The sequence below is a fragment of the Toxotes jaculatrix genome, chromosome 8, assembly GCF_017976425.1.
Source record: "Toxotes jaculatrix isolate fToxJac2 chromosome 8, fToxJac2.pri, whole genome shotgun sequence".
Classification (NCBI taxonomy): Eukaryota; Metazoa; Chordata; class Actinopteri; family Toxotidae; genus Toxotes; species Toxotes jaculatrix.
In genome coordinates this window covers 9,507,215-9,526,835 of record NC_054401.1, presented here as the reverse complement: position 1 = coordinate 9,526,835, position 19,621 = coordinate 9,507,215, and the positions used below count along the sequence as shown (strand labels likewise).

Below are 19,621 nucleotides of genomic sequence, written 5' to 3'. Positions count from 1 at the left end.
GTGTTAACACCAGTGCCGTGCCACATATAATGAAATGCACAATAAACACCTGTTTTACACAGTAACACAAGACCACCAACGGCAAATATACATACATACATACATACATACATACATATTCATATGTATTTAAAACTGAAAAGATATTTGATGCTGGTTGACAAATTCTTATATTCTGTAACATAAATCTACTTTACAAAACTGCCTTTATGGTCTACATGGTAAAAGTAATCCCAATCTAGTGCGTAATACATTTAGTTCATAACAGATGATGGCATCATAGTGGTGTCTGACTTCCTGTGTGAGTGCATAAGTATGAAAGAGACACCTGCAGTGCATACAGCCTACCAAATGTCATAGCTGAAGTCATCGTCGCACTGAGCACATCACATGTGAGTACTCCTAAACGTACTGTATGTATATGTATTTATGTGTACCTACTCTCTCTTTATGGTAGCAGCTGATTTAAGGGAATTTCTTACAGAGAGAAGTCAAGATAGCGATATGTCTGTCTACAAGGGAATAAATGGTTGCTACAAATACTGACATATCTCACAGGCGCTGCCGGAGATCCACTCTCATAGACAGAAACAGAGGGGCAAGGCTGTAGAACTCAAACCTAGTCTCCTCCGAGGCCACATTTTTGAAAGTCGTTGTCTCGTTCCACATACTGACTGATTCGTCTTTCCCTTGTTCTGGTCTCATCTGTGTTGTTTGTGTTTTGCCTAAAAAACTGACACAAATGATGTCAAATAATTACAAGCAATGATGAGCCAGAACACTTGCAGTGTTACGGCTGAGTGTCTTGTGATATTCAGCTGGAAATTACACACGATTTGGATCAAATCCAATAACACTGATTGATTTTCTCGCTGTTTCATCAGTAACCTTGAATTATTCACCAGTCTCGATCTGACCGTCTACTGGACTTGTTTAAGACTTAGCTGCTCTCTGTGATGTGCTGCTTCTGATTACAGCCCTAAGAGAAATTTCAAAATGTCAGACCAGAAAAGACTAAAATAGAATTTTCAGTTCCTCTGTAACTTAAAGTGTAAAGATTCAAACTTGTGCAATAACAGCAGCAACGTTTTGCGGATTTTGCAATTGTTAAAAACTGATGAGGTGCTGAATTTCTGCTAATCTTACGCAAGGAGCAAACAATTATGTTCCTGTGGAGCAAATCTCTGGAAATATGAAAAGCATTAAACCCTACAGGATGTAAACGTTTATGTTATTTATGTTACTCCGGTTAACTGTTGATGTCAGCTGTTGCTATGGGGTCCAGTGCTGTGGCCTACAGACTGAGTAATATGAGAAATGATTGTTGCAGCTTTTAAAGACCAGTAATTTAAAAAAATAAACAATTATAATCATACTAAATTAATTTTTAAAAATGATAATAATAATACTAATAATTCACTGTTTTTCAGAAGCACTTGAAAATATTTGTTGTTCATTTACAAGGCCTTTCTTTTTGGAAATATAACACCGTAGTTACAATATGTTATTCGTTATTGTTAGTTATATTATTCATATAACGGCTTATAATGGCTTTACGTTTCTAACTTGAAGCAGCCTTAAAGAGAACAATCATGACAACTTGTTTTGTTAATGAACTTTGGGACAGTAATTGTGTCTGTAAAAATGAATGAGATCTAAACTACGTCAGAAGTGACGGTTCACAGGTTTATGGTATCACTGACTCTCTGTTGATATCAACAGTGGGTTGACTGAACAAATGTATTTTAATGAGTAATCATACCTTAAGAAACGTGGTATATACTGTACCATAACATATGTGCATGTGTGTTTGTCGTAGTCCGCATTTTTTATGCGGCATACAGTGTCTACAAACATATCATAACTCAAAAATTCAGCACGACGCACATAATTCACAGACGTGATGCACACAAGCAGACGAATTCTAATCAGCAGGAGCTTGATTCAGGTGTTTTCGGTAAAGATAAAGCATTGCTCTGTTTTCATCCAATCTGCCACTGAAGAAACATGAAGAAAAATTAAAGCTTCATTTCATTTTAGAGCCAGGTTAACACCGCGGCATATCTTGTTTGCTTTAAACGTACTGACTTGGGTCTGTCTTATTTTTTTGCCGCTGCGCTCGGGCAATCAAACTCATTTTACCTCTGGGAGTTTCATTCAAGTGTCCCAGTAAGTCATGACAGTAAAACAGTGAACTAGCATGCACAATACCAGGGCCCTGAAACTGAAGCAGCTAAATGGAATTCAATCATTGTTGGTTTTATTGTTTGAACCTGTGCTTTTCCTTCTGTGACATGTCAAAATGTCGCCCTTTCGAAATGGCCTGTAACTCTATACATTCCTAGAGGTAAAACTGGTTTGGTTGTGAAAAAGGCCAGTCTAAGACTTATTTACCACGCTGTCGTATCTCTCAGGTTTACCTGAAATGAAAGTAATGCCAAAGCGGTAGGATATTAAAAACAACTGTATACAAATACTGTTATATAAATGAGTAATAATTCAGTCCCAAAGCTGTTTTCCCAGCTTGTGATGAGCTAAAAATGTGTTGTCAGGCATTTATTTTTCTTGGGCATCGTAAATAAAGGGAATGTTCAAATAGTCACAAATTAAACATCATTCATTACATAACAAAATGAATGATCTAACATGTCTAACATATAACACTGCTGCTGTAGTTGTCAGGACAAGTTGTCGGCACAGTGCAATGCCTGTCCGTATAATATACTTAAGCTCAAATGCACTGGACACTCTACACAGGTGCTTGAACAGTGCTTGAAGTTTTTCACCTCTTTTGTGTCTCTCCATGTTGTGTTCACCTAATCACATGTAGTCTGAACGCTGATCAGTTTAGAAGAAGTCTCTTTTGAAGCCTTACATTAAGGGACATTGTGCTGCTATCACTGAGGACACTTGTTTGGTGTGTACATTTAAATGAAAAAAAAAAAACTCGTTCAAGCTTTCCAGTGAACCAAATTAAATCTGGGGACGTGCATGTATGGTATTGTCCATATCCATATGTGCTAAGGCAGCGGCGCATTTTTTGTTGCGTTAGTGCCATATTTTAGCACGCTGGACTTGAAATAAAAGAATGTGAGGTTCAAATGTTGACGCTCTGCTTTATTTGGTTGGTCCCCACAATTTTAAAGGACTGCAATGCATTTGACCAATTCAACTCAACATTTTGCCTTTGTTATTTTGTGACCCTCTGCCAGAACTATACTGCAACGATCTTCTTGTCTTGCTTGTTTTGGGTGTTTCTTTTTTTGGGGGGGCGGCTTAATTTGCTCAGTAGGATTAAATTCGGATGACTGACTTGGATGGTAAACAACATTCCCATGTTTGGCCACAAAAACTCCTTGTTTGCCTTGTGTATATGTTTAGGATCGTTGTCCTGCTGCGTTGTCCTAAAATTTAGAGAACTATGTACAAATAAGAGCCATGATTTCTACACAGTTTATCTGGTGACCTACATGAACCGGGAAGTCACCACTTTAGCCTCAGTCATTATTTTATTCAAATCCAGTGTGTTGGAATACAGAACCAAAGCAAAGTACCACTGTTTCACTCCTATTGTACTGCATCATAGAAGAGAGTAAGCGTCGTTAAGTTTTATTAATTTCTCCTTCTTGGAGAAAGTTTAGTGGTGAGCAACAAGTCACTTTTTCTTCCAACATTTACATTAAGCTCTGTGTGTATTTTTTTCCTCCTCTGTAGGCATTTACCAAGCTGTGTTTCCCTCACTCTGTTATGAAAATGTAATGTCTATAATGTTGCACTGGGGGTGTTTTCATACGAGAAAACAGGATTCCCTTTTCATGGCTATTACTCAGTACTCGTTTTCATTGTTTGACATACACACACAGTCATTCAAAATGAAACTGAAATTTCTGAACCAGTGTATGTCCCTCCCGCTTGTATTTCCACTTGGGTTGTCATTCCATCAGTACAGACCATCAGGAAGCAAATTCAAGTCAGACTTTTATTGCAAACACTAACTTTAGTTAAACACAACCTAGGAGACACCTGGTACAAATTTGTGTCATATCCTGAAAGTCAGTCTGCAGCAAAAGAGGTGCAACAATCGGCATGTTGATATGTGAGTTTTCAGAGCAACAGGAGACAGCTAACAGAGCTCTGAGCAGTCATCTGCACTTATGCTGCAAGTGCAAACTAAACCATTGTTATATATGTTATAGATTTTAACCAACTGTCTTTCCACCGTCCTTCAAATTAAAATGATCTGAAAGGTGATTTCCCGTTCTGTAAACTCCCCTTATGTGTAGCTTCACCTCCACGCAGGTTTCACTTGAGTTCAGTGCAGCTTCTGATGAACAGTGCTTAAGTCAGACGTTAAACATCAGACAGTGAAGTAAAATACATCGCAAGCGTGCTTGTCTGTATGTGAATCTCCTTTTCTGTTTTTCTAATTTGTGTGACACGGAGCGTGCTTACGATGCACGACTATTCAGAGAAATCTGACAATATTTTTCAAGCCTACCTTAATACAGTACTTGTGCAAACATGTACAGTGAAAAGCAGTTTTTATTCACTGTCACTGTTCCTCCAGTCTACACTGGCTGTGAAGAAATTCCATTCTAAGGCATTTCTAATGTAAGAGACGAGGCACAAAATCGGCAGTCTTTGTTTTGTATGAAAATACATTCTTCTATGTTCCTTTGAAGCAAATATAAGGCTGAGGTTAGCTGAAGTTCACCAAATTCATTCTTAGTAGTATGAAATTCCATGTTTTTTTGTTCCTTTGTCAGTGTTTTCGTGCCAAGCAACAGCAGCAGGGTAGTAACAGAAAGGCCGAATTTCGTAACTGTGGAACATGTGTATGCACGGGCATGTGAGGTGTTTTGATTTTAAGATACATAAAAATGTGAATCTATCCTTTAATCTGATTAATCTGATCTAATGGCAAATCTGTGAATGTTGTAGCTACTAGACTGAAGTAGTGAAATGAATTTAAATGCTTTCCAGAGCATAGCCACATAGATGAATGTGTGGCTAGTGATTTTCAAATTTTTTAGGTGACCCAGTTTTTTCTAAATGTTGTTTTGCTTCACTTAAAGTGGAGCAAATGTACTTTATGTTCAAATGATTAAATGTTAAAATAAAGTTCTATCGCTGAACATGTTATACCGACCGTACAATGTAGCACTGGAAGCGAATGTGCAGCTGTGGTGCAAAGGTAAAGGAGTGTTAATAGACACTACAACATTACACATGAGTTTTACAGCAGCATTCAGGAGTACAGAAAAGTACAGAGACAGCCTATGGCTTTTTTTTCATTTTGATGACTAGTCTTTTTTTGACCGTGTTTTTGATGAATGATTTGATTGTCTTAATTATTTACAGGAACTTCACAAACTGTGTATGTTTCACATACATGTATGTAGGCGCTGTGGAACTGCACAGCAGTTTTTCCATGGTAAACCAACGTCATCATTAAACTCATTAGCTTAAACCTAATCACAATTTTGCAGTGACAGTATGCCTGCTTGTCTCTTGCTGACCCATGATGCAGTTTTCCTATGAAAATCTAAAAATAGCTCTATATAGCAGACTGTATTTCTCACACACGACTCGTTACCTCTACTCTAACATGTTTCGTATTCTGTAACACAACACAATGAATCTATTTTTCCATTCTGATTAAATGATCGTGCAACAGATCACTAACAGTACACTGACAGCAAAATAACTTAGAAACCAATGATGTGTACAGACGATGGAGGTTGTGTGGTGAGTGGGAGAGACAGAAAAGAAAGAAAACTTTTCTGTCTTCATCTACTGTTTCACAACTCTGAGGTTTCAAAGAAGCTTGAATTAAGTTCCCCGCAAAGCCAAATGTAACAGCCAAAATGTTTTCAGTCATTGAGCATAATGTCACTTGTTTCTGACTCTCAACCTCTTTTCCACTGACATTTTGTTTATTTCTGAAACATCAGAACAGTTACAGACACTTAAAAAACAACTTTCAGTACAAACTGAGCCTTCCTGTCGCAGGGCCTCACACATCTTCTTTTGCCTCCCTGCCCCCCTTAAGTCTCACACTATACTCTGACCCAAAATGGTTATAAAACACAGAAAATCAGACACTGAGGACAGAGATCTCCTGGTGAGGGAAACCCTCTGTAGGAGAGAATGGAGGATGAGGAGACAAGAGATGCATATGAAGAAAGTGAATCACCCTTTATTCTTGTTTGTGGCCCACACTTTTTGTCTTTTTTTCTTTCGGTAATGACAAGATGTGATACACACGCCCTCGTTAGGTGTGTGAGTAATGAGGGAGTCCTCACTTTCAGGTGTTTTCCATCAAAATCACAGCTCGAAAACAGAGAGAAAACACAGAGGGAAGCAAACAGAGACAAATTTGCATCCATTCTTTGGGACAGTTTCTATTCAGATGATCTTTAAAGAGAATGTTAAGGAGATTCATGTACACAGGGCCTACTAGAGGTAAACGTTTCAGTGTGGTAGCCATAACCTGAAGGTTTTGTTGTACGGAGCAAACAAAAAGCTTGTTTCATTTTGAGCTCAGAGGGAACAGAAGCAGGTGTGAGCCCTTCAAAAAGGCAGTACAGAGGCAGGCAGAGAAACCTCAGTGAGACACATGAGAAGTGTGTGAGATGTTTGTTTTGTCCTTGTTGTGGTTCATGTCTCTAAACCACCTCGGCAGCGTGTTTCTACAGTTAACTGATCCCTGAAGCTGCCATTAGTTAGAATGGGGCAAGATGTCCTTAGACAGGCCATCTCATCACTGGATGAAGGATTTCTATGTTGCTATGATACTTAAAAATGAATGTTTGAACATGGCACGAGAAACAACAACAAAAAAAGTCTACTCAGATGAACCTTAACGGCCTCAGTTCATCCGCATTTTTAAGCACTTTGTTTCTCTCTGCTTCTTACTGGCTGAAGCCTGCAAATCTATAAAACGTCTCATTTTGCAGATTTTCTTTAATCATTTTGATTATAAATTAAATGATTTTTAAGTGGTTCATCACGTTTTTCTGAGGAGAAACAATCGAAATTAAACACATGCCGGGTGTGGCTGCCAATCAAATTTCATTTACATTCCTTTACCTTTTCAGAAACTGTCAGATCTTGCGATTGGTTTGAAACGTGTCAGTGTTTATTAAACAATTTTCCTCTCAGGGTTTAACTCTCGTAATAATACCACCATCAGCAGGGTTGTATGTTTCATATTGTTACAGAAACAGTCCCCGCTGTGGTGTGTATTACTTTGGTAAGGATAACAATAAGCTGTTAGAGGCAAACCCAGACAACAGTAAGAGCAAAGAGAGATCCACAGATGTTATATTACTGTTGTATTGAGTGCAGACGAGACTCTACAGCAGGTTAGGAGCAGAGATAAGCACAAGCAGGTGTTTGGCTCCGGCGCAGGTGTACCCAATAAGTAATAAGAGAATTACTGTCACAGAGAGAGTGACAGAGTTTAAACTGAAATGTACACAGGGTGACTGGCAATTGATTTTCTTCATTTAACCAAAGCACTCAACAAAATGAGGAATGAAATGCTGATTTTACATTGAACAAGACTTTAAGCCTGTAAACATTACCGGGATGTGCAGTGCTGCAAAAGTTAAATGTTATGAAAAAAAACCCCATAAAATACAGGTGTTAATTTTTGAGAAATTCATGGAGCACGGTGCATTGGAAGCGATATCATAAGAGGCAGTTTAGTCGAGGTCTACAGTTAGTTAGTATTGTATTTAATAATAAATGTCGTCCCATCTTTCGGGTGAAATTTTCTCTGCTTAATTTTCCATTTTTCGAGGGTTTTTGTTAAATCACCAGACTTCCCTCACTGCTGGGTTAAAACTGACCAGTTTGCGTGTTCACTGAAGATGAATTTATCAGAAAACAACAATTAGTTTAGATTAGATTAAAACACCCCTGAGTGAAATTGTAAATCTCCTTCACCTATGCAGACCGTTTGGCGGCTTAATCGTTGACAAACCCGTGCAGACCAGAATTTGATTAGACCCACAGATCTTTATTTTGAATCGTAGTCAAATTCTTTTGGCTACCAAAGATTTAAACGCAGGTTACTGAATCACAAGGAACTGTGCCATGAATGAAGCACATAAAGTGTAATGCGGCCAAACAAACTGTGTCTTCGATTTGGACATTTTGCTCAAAACCAGTGTGAGATACCGGCGTTGTATATCAAGCATTGCAACAAGTAGCTTCTGATTGTGTTATTAAACAATGAGGAAAAATTAAAGTAATGTTACGTTAAAGCTCCCTAAAGAAGGAATTTAAGAGGGAGATTGTGGACATTTTTGTCCATTTATGTTTTTAGTATTAATACATACAGAAGAGGAGTTTGATAACTGTTTTCAAAAGAAAGATATATATATATATATGTATATACTTTTTTTAGATAACATTTTCTTTTTGTTTGTCACACAAGTCACAAATTGTCCCTACAGAGTTAATACAATGGTAATATTCATTTGTCTTGATGTGAACTTTAAGATTACAATTATTCAGGTGTGCGTAGCTCCCAGCGTTCACACAGCAGCATTCACTTGCTTCCTAGAAGACATCTGAACATGTCAGAGGCAGAAAAATTGTTGTTAACACGAATAAAGACAATTTTCCAAAAAGCAACAAAGTCTAGAGCGATAACTGGTCAATGTGTAAAGACGTAAACAGGGACGGGTCATGGTGATGTGACAAAGTGATCATTTAGAGAGAAGATGAAATGTGTCGATGGTTGTGTCTTTATGATTTGAAGTCCGCCGATACATTTATTGCACCATGAAACTCACAGGATAACATCTCTGTGCACAGTCGTCCCAGCAAGACAATTTCCCCAAAACAATTTATTTTCTCTTAGCCGCATTTAGAACTTAATCTGGGTGTTTCTCCTTAGGAAATGTTACGTTTCTAATTTGTGTTTATCTGCTGCTTTTGTGAAGACTGGTCCAGCAGTTCATGGCTTGAATTCTGATACACTAATTATGTATCTAAATCAGTACAATTATATGACCGCGGAAAATCAGCTGAGCTATTATTACAAATTAGGTCGTAAGCCGACCGTGTGCTATTTAGAACATGCTTAAGATAGATAATGAGTCAAGTGAGACTCAAATTTTGTGACGCATGTTATCAGGCAGCAACTCAAATAACAGTTTTATCCAATTAAGATGAGTTGTTTATTAGTGTATCTATTAGGCAGATTAAAAAGTAAAAATGGACGTAGAAGATCAAAAATGCATTTTTATTTACTGATTGAATTATGGCGCCATTACACTGCCCATCTGGTGGTTTTGTTTTTGTTACTTCTAATATTATGATGAAGCATATTTATTTTTGTACCTAAACAACACGATAAACAGTTTTAAGATAGTAAAGTAAAAAGTTTAGAGAGGAGATCTCGCCCTCTTCCTCTGGAACAACCAATCAAAGGTCATTATTCTGACTTTGGGTTTGATCAGCAACTCTGTTTTTTTTTTCCAGACCAATCGGTGGTGAGGGAGGTGCAACAGCGCTTAAAAAGGTTCGTTTGATAAATATTCAGCATTTCCTCCTGACTCCAGATCACTGAACACAGAGGGACATTACAGCACTTAACGACAGAGTTGTGAGTATACTGCAGTTTTTTTTTTGTTTGTTTGTTTTTTTTCCAATTTTAGCTAAATAAAAATATCACAGTATAAAATCGTATACTGTTGTACACAGCAAATATTACTGTGAATTTCTTTTCTCCTACCTGATGCTAATTTTGAATCGTAAACCTATGAGACCTCAGGAAGCCCAGTGGGGCCGAAATGCTCTCAACACAGCTACAGGACAAGATGTATATGAATCAACAACGCATATCGATCCTTTGTATAAAAGGGTTAGGGTTAGAGAGAAATACTGTAATATTAAACATGAAAATCATGCACAATAAATATCACAAAAATTGACTTTTTATAAAATTGTCATAACATTCTGAATAATTTTGAAATGTCTTGTTGCTTTTGTCGTATTTTGTGTTTCTTGCTTTATGCTTTGTTGAAATTCTTAAGTAGTTAAGCACTGAGCAGCTGACCAGTACTAAATGGACTACCACTACAAACACAAATTAATAATATGAATTTCATTTCTATTCTCAGAATACAAGCGGAAATTTATTTTATATGGATAATTCGAGCAAAACGAAATGTAGACATACCATTAACAATGATTTGTGTATCCAGGGATTTTTCACTGCACATAAAGTCGGAACAATGAACAACTAAGTTCTCTTATTCTGGTTTTCTTATAAGGAATATAGTTTGGTAAACAGTTTTGATCCCTGCTCAAACTGCATAAGACGTATAAACTATTCCTGTGTGTAATTTATTTAGGAGTGAATTTAAAAAAGTGAGAAGATGTTAAATTCAGTCTGGGTGCAGCCCAGAGGGCAGGGCTTTAAAAAGAAGTGAAGGCAAAGCATACTGAAATCCTATCAATGCCTATCATGTGCTTTCCTTGTTCTTTTTCTGCTTGCTTTACTCCCCTTCACCTCCCCACTGTGTTTGGCCCTCACCCTCCCTTCCCCCTCCATCTCTGCTTGTTGTTGAAGCTCCATCCTGACTGCAGATATGATCGTCTAACTTGGTTTCTGGGTTATAGCTCCACAGGTGCGATGACTTTGAACGAGTGTTTATCATCGGTTTCGCTCAGTCTCTGGGCTCCACTCTTATTTTCTTTCTTACAAACTCTGATCTCAGTTTTAATAAATAATGCAACATTATTTATTTTCTATCAAATCCCATCTGACAGGTTGAAATATATATATCGTATTCATGTGTTTACAGTCCTTGATCTTATATAGATATATCGGAAACATACATAAATCATTTGCTTTGAGGCAATTCTCCTTGACACACATCATTTCAGATTTTAATGTTTAATGTTGCTGTTCTTGAGGCACTGACATGAGTTATGCAGTAAACCAGAAAGGATTTCTTTTTTGTTTGTTTTTTTTTTAAAATTTCTGTACATGTCAACCAGTTACCTTAACCGTCTTATATTTTAAATCTGAGGCCCCGATGGGGCCATGAGCAGAATTTTATGAGTGTGTTGTGTTGTGATTTATGTTGGTAAAAGTACAGTTAAAATTACTTTGTCACCTTTATACATTTGAAATATTATTTATCCTGATAATTTTATGTTAAGGGCGTACATTGTGTGTTGTTTGTGAACTTGCCTCTATTGGTGAGACAGAGACATTTGCTGGCACCTTTTTTAAAATATATTTTCTGGACTGGATTTTATGCATTTATCGGACAGCTGACAGCAGGTGACAGGAAATTAAAGGAGAGAGGAGCGAGATGGGGAGTGGCACGCAATAAAGGTGCCTGCAGGCTAACACGAACCACGGACACCGTGTTCATGGTTGGCGCCGTAACCCCTCAGCCACCAGGGTGCCCCAGCTTAAATATTTTCATATTTTTATATTTTCACAAAAATACTTGTTCTTGGACAGGCCTTCGAGGATACGCATTGATACGAAACCACAAAACTATTCTTTTAATATTTTTATCAGTTTATATATTGCTTTTTTAGTTCTCATAATTTTAGTTAAGACTATTACAAATACTCCTTAAGAACCAGAAGACATACCATTGTTCGTCTTCACCTATTTTTACAGTATAATGCACTGAATTCTGATGCAACATTAATACGCAGTGTTCTGCGTCAGCGTTTACGTAAAATTTTCATCTTGAACATTTGGAGAAATAATTTTCCAATCGAGTCCCTTGCGCTCGCCGTCAGCCTACATCGTGACTCGAACGCATAAGACCTGAAAAGACCTTAGTTTATCTTTAATATAAATTGAACTATCCCCAGTCTCATAAACAGTGTATATAAATAGTTGGGCTTTCTGTCAAATTGTAATTTAAATTTAACTTAAATGTTGAATGTTTTTATGAGTGAATTTGATTGTAGGAGTAAGTACTTAAAATCTGAGGATTAATTATCTTTTCTTTTAAAGAATTGAATCACTATGAAAGCAACATCAAAAGTCTCTCAAAAGATTTTTGTGCACAATCATGACATACTGTATACACAGAGAAAAAAGGGAGAGGGTGGAGACAGAGAGATAAGGCAGTGATACGGGGGGAGAAAAAGAGAAACATCTACCTTAAACCACAGTCTAGGTGTGCTGCTGGTGCTGTGGTCTCTTTTTTTTTTTGTCTTTTTAAGCGTGGAGAGATCCGTCTTTCGTGGAACAGGGGAGGAAGAGAGGGGGTGTGAGAGGCAGAGGGGGAGTAGAGGAGGGGGACGACTGGGATAAGAATCTGCACCTTAACTAAATCAAGGCCCACCACAACCCAGCGTACGCTCTGTGTCTCTTCCCTCCGACATTTTGTCTGTTTCTTTTCTTTCGAAGCCCACCACAGGCCGCCTACACTCAACTTTCTGAACTCTTCGCCTTTTATCTTCTTGAATCTCTCTAAATCTGAGACCACCGCAGACCCCTCTTTGCTTCCTGCCAAGTCAAATCATTTTATGCTGAAAACTTTTATGTATGTACAGAATTATATGATAAAATAAGGATGTCTCTGCAATATTTATTTACTATTTTTCAAATAGCTACTTTTCTAAATTTCTCAGATTGCAACAGGCTGTGCCGTAGTTCCTGTTAAACTGCCAAATTAAGACAGTCTTAACAGTCTTGATCCATCTTTTAGGTACACTCTTTTCCCCTGCTGTAGCCAAAATATACATCAAATTGGTGTGAAATGTATAGCTATGCAGATGACAAACAAGTTTATTTATGTTCATGTGCAATGATCCCATTAATATATATTTTTCAACAGGCTGCTTTAAGCACAGAAACGTATTTATGCTTTAGTCTTCTCTTGGCTCGACTGCAGTGTTCTTTTAACTGGATTGGCAAAGAAATCAATGTACAGATTTAACAAAATGCAGCTGTCAGAGTCTAAACCAAAACAATTGAGGGATCGCAGATCATTCCCATTTTAACATCTTTACACTGGCTCCCTTGAATCAATTTTAACATTTAATTTCATTGAAGTTTCGTTTCATTTAATTTGTTATGTAATTTAATATAAAACCCTTTTAGCTGCATTATATGTATGTGACATGATATACAGTAGAGTTTATTATTATCATGATAAAGAATTTGTATAAACACGTAACCTGTATTTTTCTAAAATAACTGTTTTTCAGACCTATGACTGGGATGAAGATCTTAATTCAGTCCATCCTCATTCTCATCGCTGTGCTCATTTCAACTACAGGTGAGATGCACTGTTTGCAGATGATTCATTTATTTCAAGTCGGGGCAGGACATTTTGGTTTTGCACAATAACACATGACATCCTTCTCATTCTCTCAGGTGCTGATGAGGTGGTATATGCTCAGGTGGGGGACTCGGTTACCCTCAAGGCACCACCGTTAAATACTCAAGCAAAGTATGTGAACTGGTTTCTGGATAAAGAGGGTGGCTCTTCACTTGCCTGGTGCAATCACTTAGGTGGAAAGGGATTCATTTCAGGTGAAAAAGCATTGAGCTGTTCACAGACTTAATAACATGGTTTTACCATCAACCGATGAACGATGTCTGTATATTGCAAATAAATTTACTTTGGACAAAAATCATTTAATCATTTAATTCTTGCCTTGCAGATGCATCCTGGAAAAATAAGCTGGAGCTGTCTGACACCTCACTGATAATCAGAGACATCCAACAAGAAAACTTTGTGACACTTGTAGTGACTTTGGATAATCAAAAAACTTCCTCCATCACCTACCGACTATCCAAACTCACTGGTATGAGTGCTTTAGACAAGAGCACTTTATGTTATTCCTAAACATACTCTACTGGCAGATGCGTTTTATTTTTTGTTTTTTTAATTTAGTTCAGGATTTTATGCAGTGTGTTGTTCAAAGTAAATGTAGTTCATGTTTTTCATGGAGCTCTGGATTTAACTTGTCAAGCTTTACAACCTTTTGGCCTTTTAAAACCCAACGAATAAACTCATCACTCATAAAACCTGGTAGTCAAGCTAATAAACACAGCTGTTTTCTTACTCACTAAAAGGTTGACATTTGGAAGTTTCTACCTAACTGCAGCAGTATTTCTATTTGTTAAACTATGTTGACTTGACTGAAATGTACAAACAAATAATTTTCATTATTTTCATTATGTTTTCATTACCCTGCTTAATTTCTGTGCCAGTGAGTATGGACCCACCTTCTCCTCTGCTGCCTGGGGATCGTCTATCTTTGGCCTGCAACACAGAGACTCCTCAGCATCACAAGAAGCCCCAGATATACTGGTTGGATCCAAAGGGAGAGCCAATCAGACCTGACAAAGAAACAGTCACCAAGACTGCCTCAACCCAAGACAATGGCACATGGACCTGTGTTATTAAGCATGATAAAGTAGACAAAAAAGCCCCCATTTCTGTTACAGTTGTAGGTGAGTTACTATGAATGCTCAAGTATCCATTTGTTTTACAGTAGAGTACCCACTTCCTAAAGATACGATTGTTTCTCTTTTTCTCCTTTAGACCTCTCTCCAGCTCCTTTGCAACCTCAGTACACGTCTAAATCCACGCCACTCATCATCCCCTGTTCCATTCCTTCTCACATCTCCTGGGAACAGATCAAAGCTAAGGGCATAACGGAAGTTCACTGGCACTTCTTCCCTAAAACATCCTCAGGTCACATTTCCGATCATCCAGTGAAGCTCTACTCCCTCTCTCTGGGAGAATCTCTGAGCTGGATACCAAACCAAACCAGAGACCTGAATATTCTACAGGACCTCAAAACAGGAAATCTCTCTTTGACTAGAAAGCAAGGCAGAGAAGAAGACAGAGGAAACTACGTGTGCACAATGAAATTTAAAAATGTGAATCTGAACAGGACTGTAGAAGTAGAGGTGTTGCAAAGTAAGTCAAAACAAACTGCTTGGTGCAAGCCCAGCTCTGTGTTTTTGATAGCTTGTTCTTTAGTTATTACAGTGTCCTCATTTATCTTTTTGATGTCCAGTTTCTTTGCTGCTTCCTAATTGTCATTCATAACAAGACAGAGCCAGAGTCCTTTGTTTGCCACCCCTCTGCTTCTGCTCTCTTGTTCTGTCTCTTCATCTCTCTGCTGCAGAGTTTATTTGAAAGTGTCCCTGGTGTGACATGTGTCTAATTCAGTGGCTAATACAGTTGTCTTGCTCCACTTGTTTTAATAGAGTATAATAAGCTATCCCTCTACCAGAAGAGCATGAAAACACAATAAATTTTAATTGGGCTACATGTTCTGAGGATTTATGGTGTAAAACTAAGATTTCTCATTTTTATTTGAACTATTACTCAGCCAGGAACATTTAAAAGAAACAAGTCCACCAATCTGAGGGATTCATTCAAGGCACGTGTGTGCATATCTGGCAAAAATGAGCCCCTTGATTTGCTCTTGCATCCTCTAGTTTTACTATGATCCTGCTGAAGTCTCACTGCAGTTTTTTTGGTCTTCCTTAAACCCCCCATATTCATTTATTTTTTAAATTATTGTTAATTTATGAAATACAGCACTGTGAGTCAATTCTTATCAAAGACTACTCAAACTCTTTTTTCTCTTTTTATCCTGTCTTGTCTTGTGTTATTGCTATATTTCCATTTCTACTTTTTAAAAAATACATTATTATTATTATTATTATTATTATTATTATTGTTGTTGTTGTTGTTGTTGTTGTTGTTAATATCATTTGTGATATTAACTGGCAAGTTTCTCTGGCACACTGCAGCGACAGAAGCAAAAGGCTGGAAAACATAGAAAAAGGCAGCTTCAAAAATTCTTTTTCATTTTTTCTTCTCTTCTTCTGTTCTGTCTCCAGTCATCTCCTCCCCAGGAACAAACCTGATTTCTGGCCAGGCACTCAACCTGACTTGCGGCCTTGGCCATCCGCTGCCCTCTAACCTGCAAGTGCGATGGTCTCCACCTGGACAAACGTCCCTGCCATCTCTGAAATCTGGCCCCCACCCCGCCCATCTCACCATAGCTAAAGTGAGCACAGAAAATGGAGGAACCTGGGCGTGTGCTCTGTTGCAGGACAAGAAGCAGCTGATATCAGTCACGATAAAGCTGAAGATAGGTGAGCAAAGGAAGTGAAAGGAGAGCAGGAAATAAGACATGGGCATGACCTTGTGGTCACGATCTTTTACGGCAGAACTTGGTTTTACATGATGTGTTCAGTGTACTGTATACTCTTTGATGACTGTCTTTCTCTCTTATATGCAGAACCCAAGCTGAGTACGTCAATGCTGGTGATCATATGCAGTGCTGCAGTCATCGTATTACTCCTCCTCATCCTTGTTCTCATCCTCTACCGACAGAGACAAGTACACTTAAATCATTCTTAAGTGTTTTTCTTTCTGTTAGAGCAAAATGGAGCAAAGTATGGTATTAAAAGTTAACTCTCTATTTGTCTTTCTGTCTGTCTCTCGTTGTGGCTTACATTAGCGGAAGATGAGACACCTCAGGCATCAACTCTGTCGGTGCAAAAAGTACGTACTAACCATTTCCTGGACTGATGAAATGGTTCCAAACACACACTTACACTCACACTCATCAGCACTGAAATCTGAATAGCACACTTTTAGCAAACAAACACTTTTGGCCACGAGGTATTTTATGAAGATACACACAGCAATAAAACAAACTTCTACATTTTGCTTTTTGTAGCTCTGTGTCTTTCCATTAGTCAAACAGAAACCTCTGTCTTTCTGTTTCAGCCCCAAGCCCAAAGGATTCTACAGAACATGATAAATCCCACAAAGACATTTTCAAGAGGACATGGCAACCAGCTGAATTTCTGTCCAGATAAGATGGATTTTTTTGTCATATCTACAAAACTATGAAACCTCTGTTAGCTGTCTTAGACAAAAACCTGAAAGTTTAAAACAAAGTTCAGTCACTGTTGAAATGTCAGATAAGGCATTTTGTTATCACAGAAATGTATTTTACAGTTGTATATATCAGCCAGTTTTTTATATTTGTAATGTAAGGGAACTTTTTGTTTCGCAGAATTACTTTATGTGACTAATATTCAATTTCATTATAATATTGTTTGTGATTATTATTGTCAGTAAATGTTTATGTTATACTTGATTTCACTCACACTGTTAGATTCAGGTTTTGGTAGGCTAATTGCCATGTCATGTATATTTTTTTATGATGCTCCAAAATACTGTGCTAAAAGGCTTGGTTACTTGCTTCTCTGGACACAGAAATATGTACACATTTCTATTATTTGTACACAGATGATGATACTTTATTACTTCAAATAAAAACAGGATCCTTTGACAGAATTGTGTTGTTTTACAGATTAAAGGAAACTGTAATAAAGCATCAATGTGTTTTATAAATGTGTGGTGGTCCTGCAGTTGTGGGTGGCGGAGGCTCACGAGAGCGGGGTGGCGTCCATCTGACAGATTCGGGGATACAAGAAGGAGCAGGGAACATCGAACCAGCTCTGAGAGTAGCTGTCCACCACCACACAGTCCTCTCCCTCCGGCCCACCGGACAGGTTGTTGTCCGGCTCTGATTTCAACGCGTTCCAAAATCTTCACAATGGGAAGAAAGGAAAAATCAATGTTTTTAGTCATTAAACCATCATCAGGATGCTTCTTCATATAGGGACAATATTTTTAATTTTAGTCATTTCATACATACGGGGTTTTAAGTTCCGAGTTGTCCACCCATTTCCAATCTCCTTCAGTCTCACTGTCAGTCAGTCCAATCCAGTAGTCTGTGTAAAATCCTCCAATGCTCCTGCTTTCTTTTTCCACAGCTTCCTAAAAAATATGTTGCAGCCAAATTTAGTGACATTAGTGGATTGACAAATAAACGGAACTGCAGGAAAAAACATAAGCAATATACAGAAACTCTTACGTGCTGCTCTCTGGTGGTCAGGATGGCGAGATGTCCACCCATCTCTGTACAATTCTTTGTACTGTTTGCCCAGTCCTGCCTGTCAGTGCTGAGGTGGAAGCACTGATCCCCAACCTGAAACCACCAGGCAGGACACTCCGTGCATTTGATCTCTGTGAAGAGAGATGGGCACAGACAAAAAGAGAGATGATCAGGTCCAAAAAGAAGTAAAAATCAAGTTAATAGTTTACACAAAGGTGCAGAATATCTGCTGCAGCCTGGAGAAGGAAAGTACATTACCTGGACCTGAGCAGTTGGTTGCCAGGTTGGCGTACTGGTTACACAGGTGTCTGTAGCGATTCTCTAAAGAGCTGAGTCTCAGCTTTACATGGGATAGCTCTTCCTCTGGACTTCCAGGGCGAGCGAAGACTTCAGGAAGCAACAGGCCAATGAGAGCACAGAGCACGATGTGGCTTCTGAGACCCAGGGCACCTGATTAGGCAGATAGTAGAGGATGAATATGTGGAATTAACACTAGTGCATATGCAAACAGATCCACATACACAGACGTCGGTCATGCGTGTTGTGTATATTGGGGTCTTACCTTTGGTGTTGATGAGGTTCCTCATGTCTGTCAGGCTGAAGAATGTCACAGACTTTGACTTCTCCTCTCTCTGCCCTCTAGGTGTTTTATAGAGTCGTTTGTGTACCAAAGAGAAGGGAAAGTACAGATTGCACAACTCTACCAGGCAGATTGGACTGCTCATGATCATCAAGGCATGTAAGATGGTGCAATATCTTGTAGCCAAACCATTGATGACCTGCCATATTGGATTAGATAAACAAACATTTGATGATGGAGATCTGGCATGCAGGTTCTGTGTTATTTGCCGTTACATGAGCAAAGTTCCTTCCCTGTCTCCTACTTTCATCAAAACTGGCCAACGGAGTATGGCTCAGCATTGATCAGTACTGTGTGTGTGTGTGTGTGTGTGGGTGTGTGTGTGTGTGTGTGTGTGTGTGGGTGGATGGGTGTGTGTGTGCGTGTGTGTGTGTGTGGGTGGATGGGTGTGTGTGCGTGTGTGTGTGGGTGTGCGTGTGCGTGCGTTAGCGAGTGTTGAGGGTTATTTGTATTCTCTTCGTTAATAGAGCAGCTGCAACAATATCACCTCTACACCACACAGACGCACCAGATGCCCAATCTGTTGCTCCAAAAAACTGTCAGTTTTTTTTTTCTTTTTTTCTTTTCTACTTGTCCCATTCATTATATTTTTTTTGGCACCTGATTCCCACAGCCATTGTCAGCACTTGTACTTCATGAGGTTTTATTATTCACACCAAACTAATTAAAGCAGAGGAGGAGTATTTAGTGTTTACCCCTGAGTACATTTCTGTGACTCGTCAGAAACAATTTATTGTTGCACATCACCACAAATTCTTGTCATCTGAGTCTGTATTCCGATTCAGAGCTTGGCCCTTCTTTCTTAAAAACACTGTGTGTCAGTGCACACACAGGTCCCAGCTGCTTTCCCATCACAACCTTGTCACAGCTCCTGTTTTGTAATTTTTAAAAAAAATAAATGTCAGGAAGTCGAAGGTACTTGGTTTTTTTTTTCCTGACCTATTTCCTCAAAAAGATTTTGCTCTTGTTCTGAGTCATGATCCCCCATAATACGATGTCCAGAATCAACTCTTCACTCTAAACAGAGCCAAG

The 19,621-nt window shown here is 38.4% G+C and overlaps 2 protein-coding genes across 2 annotated transcripts; one reads left to right on the top strand and one right to left on the bottom strand.

Moving 5' to 3' along the window:
• Nucleotides 1–320: 320 nt before the first annotated feature.
• cd4-1 (CD4-1 molecule) lies at nt 321–17,474 on the top strand. Its single transcript, XM_041044245.1, has 11 exons — nt 321–392; nt 9,499–9,622; nt 13,210–13,280; nt 13,379–13,537; nt 13,669–13,812; nt 14,222–14,464; nt 14,556–14,936; nt 15,872–16,129; nt 16,276–16,376; nt 16,498–16,541; nt 16,770–17,474. Exons 3-11 carry the CDS (start codon nt 13,214–13,216, stop codon nt 16,798–16,800), a joined length of 1,428 nt encoding a protein of 475 aa, XP_040900179.1. The 5' UTR covers nt 321–392; nt 9,499–9,622; nt 13,210–13,213; the 3' UTR covers nt 16,801–17,474.
• On the bottom strand, nt 17,284–18,663 carry LOC121185836 (C-type lectin domain family 4 member D-like). Its single transcript, XM_041044297.1, has 5 exons — nt 18,512–18,663; nt 18,208–18,399; nt 17,929–18,080; nt 17,710–17,831; nt 17,284–17,600 (listed from the first exon to the last, which is right to left on the bottom strand). The coding sequence occupies exons 1-5, from the start codon at nt 18,534–18,536 to the stop codon at nt 17,438–17,440; spliced, it is 654 nt and encodes a 217-aa protein (XP_040900231.1). The 5' UTR covers nt 18,537–18,663; the 3' UTR covers nt 17,284–17,437.
• Between the last annotated feature and the right edge of the window lie 958 nt (nt 18,664–19,621).